This window comes from Sinocyclocheilus grahami, unplaced genomic scaffold, assembly GCF_001515645.1.
Source record: "Sinocyclocheilus grahami isolate Dianchi unplaced genomic scaffold, SAMN03320097.WGS_v1.1 scaffold631.1, whole genome shotgun sequence".
Taxonomy (NCBI): domain Eukaryota; kingdom Metazoa; phylum Chordata; class Actinopteri; order Cypriniformes; family Cyprinidae; genus Sinocyclocheilus; species Sinocyclocheilus grahami.
In genome coordinates, this window is record NW_015505810.1 from 285,075 (window position 1) to 293,480 (window position 8,406).

Below are 8,406 nucleotides of genomic sequence, written 5' to 3' on the forward strand. Positions count from 1 at the left end.
TGTGTGTGTGTGTGTGTGTGTGTGTGTGTGTGTGTTTAGTTTAATCAGGGCACAGGAAGTGTAGTGATTAGCAGAGCTGGTTCTCATTAGAGGATCATGAGCCAGACTCAATCCAAACACTCGCGGCTCCAGACGCCTCACAGCATGCTGCTATTTCACATGTTTCTAATTTAATACAGTTGTTTTCATTTTAATTTACACTGAACTGTTGAAAAAAAATTAAACTCTCTAGTATTTGTCATATTGTAGCATTAGGTTGGTACAAATTGTCACATGTAAGAGTCATATTTCAGATTTTTATTATGTCCATTATAATTAGACATTTATTGTTGTATATATTTCTTTTGTTTGTATTGTCTTTCATTTTGTAGAGTTATTGGATGCACATGATAAGCAATCAAGATAACTAAGACAAGCATTTGACTGTTATTGTAATCATAAAATAAGGGAAACTAATGTTGTAGAGGAAGTATATTATATTATATTATAATGCACTCATGAGTATTCAATGAGAGGATAAGAAATAAGATATGCATCCAGACTTCAAGACAATCTTCATATTTATGTACTGTATATAGTGCTTTATATAATACATAACGCATCAAAGCATTAATAGAGGAAAAGCAGCGTCAGCGTCACAAACAGCTCTACAGATGATAATACAGTGTCAGTCTGTTATTCAATGACTGCATTTTCCCGTGTTTAGCTGAAATCACACTGAATAATGCGTTTTAGGTTGTTGAAGGTGGTTTACTAGAGTAAACTGACTCTTTACACTGACCTACAGCCGCCACATTCAACATTATATTCATTATAGTCATTCATACCGACTTGAGAAGGTTTCTGTATCAGCGTCACTGAAGATGCTTCTCCTGTCTGTGTTATCTACATGATAAACGCTACACAGTAGAGAAATAAACGTGTAGAATTCAGTCTAAAAGGGTCTACAGTAATTCAACAGCTGGATCTGATTTACTCCAGATGTTTAGTCACTATCATATGGAAAAATCTGTTTACTCGCGACCTGTAAATAGTGCAGAAAATTGTTACCCAACTTCCGTTGTTTATTTCCAGGTTCAGGTGAACTTACTTTCATTAGTGTTTCAGTCATTAGTTTTCATATCAGAGTGAAGATTTGCTATGATTGTTTCTACGCACCAGTCTAACCATGTTTCTCTTTTCATGTTTGTTCTTCTTTTGTTGCATACTGTCTAGTAGGTACTACATTTGGTTTGAAACTTATTTTTAATGCATGAATTATGCCTTGTTGTGATGCAGCTTCTCATGATCTCATGAATAGTTGTAACCATTATAATACTTATCTATTCATTGAAGATGGCTAAGGACTCAGCTTTCAGTGTTACCAAAGTATGTTCTATATGGTATGTGTATGGGTAGAATTAATGAAACTCAGACATACTACATCGGCAAAATTGTTGCTGTCCATCAAATGCGCACTTCAGAATTTCTGCAGAAATAATAGGTCATCTGGGTATTTTTCTCATGCTGTTTTTCACCCACAGTCTAGTCTTCCAGAGCTTTGCCTGTCAAATAACCTTCACTTTAAAGCCTAAATGCTAATGAATAAATGACAGAAAGCGACGTGTGAATCTGAAAGTTGCTGCGTAAAATAATTATTTCATCACGGCCCAGCGTGATGAGCCCAAGAGGACAAAGACATTGTGCCGAGTTTTGCTGATTTTCATTTTGCTGTTCAAATAGAATCTGCACAGAAGGGCGTCTGGTTAGCTTTTAATAAAACATGTATTATGCTTATTTTCCTGAAACAGTGGCGACCGCCGGTTGCTCTCTCCTTCGCTTCAAAGCTCCACGGATGCTTTTATCTTGAGAGAACGGGCAAATGATGGTTGCAACATGCAGCATGACATAAAAAAGAAGCCAGATTACATATAATAATGTTTAACGCGAATTTCCAATGAGCCATTTCTTCCTTTTGAAATAGCAGAATAGTCTTTTTTTCTCTCTCCAGGCCTTGAGGTATTACCGCGGTATCCTTTCATACCAGTTCTCCGGATGACGGAGATGAAATGGGCTGCTGGGAAAGGGAGTTACCGCCACACGTCATTTCATCTGAATGGCAGAGAAGCGTCTGAAAACACAATTATCCTCCCTCGCCCGGCTTCTGCTCTCGACCTTTCTGCTGCCTCCGCTCCGGCGGCTAATGAGCGTGTGCATGCGGGCCGCTCGACTTGCTGGAACGAGGCAGTGTGTTTCTGAGTGAGGTTTTGTCTCGTTTCACAGCTGCTTGTTTTCAGCACTCAAGGAGCCATTTAGCGTGACACACGCAGGTGCACAAACACACACTGTGCTCTTCATCATTATCGAAATAGTGCAGCGATGCACTGACTGTCGTATGAACCAGAGGCCTGATGCACCTCGACCCGTCTGCTGTGTTCAAAACTGGCTTACGACCTTGCCTAACCCTAACCCTAACCCTAACCCTAAATTCAGTTTGCCAGTAATCGGCCCTATAAAAACAGTAAAGATTTGTGTAAAAACAGAAGACCTCTACTTAAATAATTCCCTTCTATTTTTAGTGTTATTTGTGTTAGGGGTTCATTTGACCCATATATTTTTGATCGAAATTAGCTGCACAGATGCCAAAATGTGAAATAGAACCATCTCTTTCTTGCCTTTCTATAATCTGAAGAACCTTCTTTCACCACAAAGAACTTTTGTGAAACAGAAAGGTTCTTCAGAGTCTTTATGGAACTATTTAGACAAAAAGGTTCTTCTATGGCACCTTTGTTTGTAAGAGTGTAGCATTATTTGTACTTCTCTCTGAGTTTTTCTCAAACCCCCGTGAGGGTAAAATGGGTTTCTCACACTTCTTCTCAACGCTGAAACAGTCTAGTAATTAAGATCCAAAAAACTAACAACCAAAAACAACCTTTGACAGATTTTTTCACCAGTGAAACTCAAAGAGATGAAGAAACTGGGAATGTTCCTTGGATGATTCAGAAGACGAGTCAATTTCGAGTAAACTCTGAGTTAAGTCGTCGTGTATTTCATATGTTAGTCTTTGACAAGCTATAATAACGTTTTTCTGTCTTGACTCTAGTGTTTTTAAAAGTGTTGATTTTTGGCAGATTGCACGGAAATCATCCGGAGTCCGTTTGACCCATGAATCTTAAGAAAATTAGAGCAGCTTTTCCAAAACACATCTGTGTGTCGAAAGTTTGCGTGCACAATCACGACCCCAAATTAGAAATATTCACCAAATCTCAAGAAGAACTGAATGGCTTAACCCGTGTTTTGAGCAGTTTGGAAATCGAGTTTAACGCGACAGGAGAGCTAAACGAACCTGAGCTCATGGAAATCAGCCTCTTGGCCAGAAGCCCTGTTTATTTGGATGTGACTGCTGTTGTACAGCGCTGACGTTTGTTTGTAGGTTTGTTTGTAGGTTGTTTTGTAGCTCATTTAAGAGATAAAATCAAGGGCACTAAAAACGGGACCCGCAAACCTTATCTGAACTCGTTTTCAAGGAAAGGAAATATAAGTGCATGCATTGACTCGGCGAGGAAGATTATTTATACAGTATGAGCAGATCAGCTGGAAATTCAGAATATGAATCAACAGATGAAATCTCATGTCTGTGTTTTGAGTCGTCAAATACGACCAGATTTCATTTGGTTCTTGGGTCATTTGATTAGAGGTCTAACAGTTCGACCAGAACTCATCATTTACGCTTCATGTTGAACCGTGTCAGTCGCTGCATGGCGAATCTTCTCTGTGTTTCAGGGGAAATCATCATCAGCGTGAGTAAATGATGGCACAGTGTTCATGTTTTGGGGATGCTTGTGTGAGATTGATGGCGAGGCCTGAACATATCTGCAATCTAAGCACAAGCACATGAGCGCTGCTATCTCATCTGAGCAATGGGGCTTGTTAGATTCCAGCGTGTAGTGTGTGAAGGACCATTTACTTTACCAACACACTTCTTTTGCCGCCTAATAAATATGGCTCGGTGACGCTTGACTGAAGGTTTGCTGTCGAAGTATTCCCTATCTTTATATTCCTGCCCATGTGAAATCTGAACTAATAATCATACAGCAAACCGTGTGTTGTGTGAGATTCAGTCGCAGTCGGAACACAGCTAATGAAAACATGTGCTAAGAACGTTTTGTGAACATTCCCATCAAGTTATAAAAACATTATTTGTGACCCTGGAGCACAAAACCAATCATAAGGGTAATTTTTTTTGAAAATGAGATTAATACATCATCTGAAATCTGAATAAATAAGCTTTCCATTGATGTATGGTTTGTTAGGATTGGACAATATTTGAAAATCTGGAATCTGAGGGTGCAAAAAAATCTAAATATTGAGAAAATCATCTTTAAAGTTGTTCAAATGAAGTTCTTAGCAATGCATATTACTAATCAAACATTAAGTTTTGATATATTTACGGTAGGAAGTTTACAAAATATCTTCACAGAAGATGTTAGATGCATGTCCAGCTAAAACCTTTCAGAAATAAAACATTCCCATGTCTTGACTGACAGCCCTACAGTCCTCATGTTAAAAAATATCAATAAACATAAAGCCTGTTGAAATGGAAACTCTGGCATTGATTCACGAGTCGGGATGAAACATATCTCTTATTTTTTACGTTTTCACTTTGAAATGATTTAGAGACGATCGCTAGAATATAATTTAGAGAAATGCAGCTTTTCATGTGATTTGCTTTGTTAAAAATTGTGACAATCGCATGATCTCTATAATAATAATAATAATAATAATAATAATAATAATGCCTTTTATGTGCCTTTGACGGCACTCAAGGACACCTTACAACAAAAGTCAATAAAATACAATCAATACAAAACAAAGACAATCTAATCAAACAATCAAATCACCAAGAAGAGCTATTCTAAACAAATAAGCTAACAGAAATTGAGGAATTTAATTTGATCATTTGAAATATAATTGATGTCCATGAACCTTTCCATTGGACAAAAGGCTTTTTATACCAGATAAAAGGTTCTTCCTTTCCTTTCCTTTATGCACACTAAGAAAGAAATGGCTCTTTTAAACCCTCATGTTGTGTTCGGGTCATTCTGACCGTCTTTTTTTATGAAAATCTAATTTACGTTTAAATGTTCTTACATTGGATTAAAACGTACTGATTTTGCTCACACGGTAAAACAACCCCAACATTTTTTTTTCATAATTATTGTACATAATAATAATAATAATAATAATAATGCCTTTTATGTGCCTTTGACGGCACTCAAGGACACCTTACAACAAAAGTCAATAAAATACAATCAATACAAAACAAAGACAATCTAATCAAACAATCAAATCACCAAGAAGAGCTATTCTAAACAAATAAGCTAACAGAAATTGAGGAATTTAATTTGATCATTTGAAATATAATTGATGTCCATGAACCTTTCCATTGGACAAAAGGCTTTTTATACCAGATAAAAGGTTCTTCCTTTCCTTTCCTTTATGCACACTAAGAAAGAAATGGCTCTTTTAAACCCTCATGTTGTGTTCGGGTCATTCTGACCGTCTTTTTTTATGAAAATCAAATTTACGTTTAAATGTTCTTACATTGGATTAAAACGTACTGATTTTGCTCACACGGTAAAACAACCCCAACATTTTTTTTTCATAATTATTGTACTTTTTGGGTATCCCCCCCCCACCCGTTACTATTGTTCCCAGGCAAAGACGAGCAATCTTAAAAAGTGCTTGTAAATCCCATGATGCCGTTCAGTCTGAATTATTAGCCCGAGTCCGAGGGCCCATCAGCGTCCATCCGTCACTGTTATGAGTGACCATGTTAAAATGCACCGTGGGTATTCCTGACAGCCGTCAGCACTAAACGCCTGTTAGAGAGACCAGAGATTAAAAAAGCCATTAGCAGCTGATGAAGACGCTCTTTAATTATAATCACCTCTGTGAGGAAGTGTATGCCGCTTACAGAAGAGAGCGCTGAGGTGAACGCGTTTCCTCCATTAGAGACAACAGCACCTCATTAGAGTTACCATTAGAGTTAACTCCAACACTTCATCCACACGTGCTGTCATTATATATCACATAATAATACTGTACACCACCGTTCAGATGTTTGGGATAATTACTGTTTTGAATGTTTTGGAAAGAAGTCTCTTCTGCCGACCAAGGCTGCATATATTTCACCACAAATACTGTAAAACAGTATTATTAGAATGTAAAACAGCTGTTTTTCCACAAAAATATTGTGCAGCACGACTGTTTTCAACATTGATAATAATCAGAAATGTTTCTCGAGCAGCAGATCAGCATATTATACTGATTTCTGAAGATCATGTGACACTGAAGACTGGAGTAATGATGCTGAAAATACAGCTGCGCATCACAGAAATACATTACAGTTTAACAGATATTCACACAGAAAACAGCTGTTTTACATTCTATTAATATTTCACTGTTTTTACTGTATTTTGATTAAATAAATGCAGCCTTGGTGAGCAGAAGAGCCTTTACATCCAATCTGAACATTATTTAGTGTTAATCATGTGTCTGTCACTGACTGAATGGCGTTTCTGCTCCTCGTGTGTTTTCTCTAGATCTGTTTGGCCTGTTGTCATAGTTATGTGGGGCCTGAAGCATTGTGGGATTGTGGAGGAGCCCCTCGGCCCTTCAAAGCACCAGCTGTCCGAGTGGAGAGCAGGCGTAGTAAATTGTGGCTATTCTTAGGAGAAACAGCAGCGAGTGAGGTAATTATTCGTGGCCACGAGACACAGGTGTTCACAAAATCGGCCCCCCAGAGATAATGCAGTTCACCCGCCTCCTCCTGCTGCTCGGGATCCAGAGTTAATAGGCGCTGCGGGATTAGCCCTGTGTGCGTCTTTCTTCTCATTCGAATGAAATCTGCACTCGGAAATGCTAATTAGGTTAAGAAATAACTAATCTAGTTGAGAGAGTTCCTGTGAGAAATTAATCAGATTAGTCGAGAGTGGAACACAGCCTTATTAGGGCATAATAAGAGTAATTAAATCCATTGACAGAAGAACCTCATGATGATGATGTGGAGCCGTTCAGACTCGAACACCATCCTCACACGCGTGTGCTCAGAAACAAACTCAGCTCTACAGAAGACTATAGAGTCATTGTTCAGTTCAATAACTGATCTGAATTATGAACAGACTTGATTCAGCTGTAAAGCAGAAGAAGACAATAGAGTCATTATTTAGCTCAATTCAGATGGAGTTTTGTTCTCCTCTGATCGTGTCAGTGCAGTTAAATCACTAATATTACTGCATATTAAGTGTCTTTTAGACCCAAACAAAGCAAAGAAACAAACAGATTGACATATTTTCATCGTCTGTCTCTGTGATTCATTTCAGAGGCTCGACTGATTCACATACAGTAGATGAAACACATCTGGAGAACTCGATGTCATGAAAACATTTTCATATATCAATTTTTCATATGGTGGTGATCGTCGTAGGAGAAACAGCAGCGAGTGAGGTAATTATTCGTGGCCACGAGACACAGGTGTTCACAAAATCGGCCCCCCAGAGATAATGCAGTTCACCCGCCTCCTCCTGCTGCTCGGGATCCAGAGTTAATAGGCGCTGCGGGATTAGCCCTGTGTGCGTCTTTCTTCTCATTCGAATGAAATCTGCACTCGGAAATGCTAATTAGGTTAAGAAATAACTAATCTAGTTGAGAGAGTTCCTGTGAGAAATTAATCAGATTAGTCGAGAGTGGAACACAGCCTTATTAGGGCATAATAAGAGTAATTAAATCCATTGACAGAAGAACCTCATGATGATGATGTGGAGCCGTTCAGACTCGAACACCATCCTCACACGCGTGTGATCAGAAACAAACTCAGCTCTACAGAAGACTATAGAGTCATTGTTCAGTTCAATAACTGATCTGAATTATGAACAGACTCGATTCAGCTGTAAAGCAGAAGAAGACAATAGAGTCATTATTTAGCTCAATTCAGATGGAGTTTTGTTCTCCTCTGATCGTGTCAGTGCAGTTAAATCACTAATATTACTGCATATTAAGTGTCTTTTAGACCCAAACAAAGCAAAGAAACAAACAGATTGACATATTTTCATCGTCTGTCTCTGTGATTCATTTCAGAGGCTCGACTGATTCACATACAGTAGATGAAACACATCTGGAGAACTCGATGTCATGAAAACATTTTCATATATCAATTTTTCATATGGTGGTGATCGTCGTGTGGGTTTGTCTATGGATTCTGAGCGTCTGCCCTGATCTCTGTATAGGACTGTGACCTGATGAATCCAGCAGAGATCTCGGATCACTGATCACAGCTTCACCTGCTGATAGATCGCAACTAGACCAGCACACACACTCTCACACACACACACTCTCACACACACACACACACACACACACACACAC

At 38.5% G+C, this 8,406-nt stretch overlaps 1 protein-coding gene across 1 annotated transcript in view; it reads right to left on the reverse strand.

Moving 5' to 3' along the window:
* trabd2a (TraB domain containing 2A) overlaps positions 1-2,086 on the reverse strand; it is a 72,616-nt gene extending 70,530 nt beyond the window's left edge. Inside the window, exon 1 of the mRNA XM_016241669.1 lies at positions 2,024-2,086. Coding sequence (XP_016097155.1) covers positions 2,024-2,086 — 63 coding nt within the window. The remainder of the gene's footprint in view (positions 1-2,023) is intronic.
* Between the last annotated feature and the right edge of the window lie 6,320 nt (positions 2,087-8,406).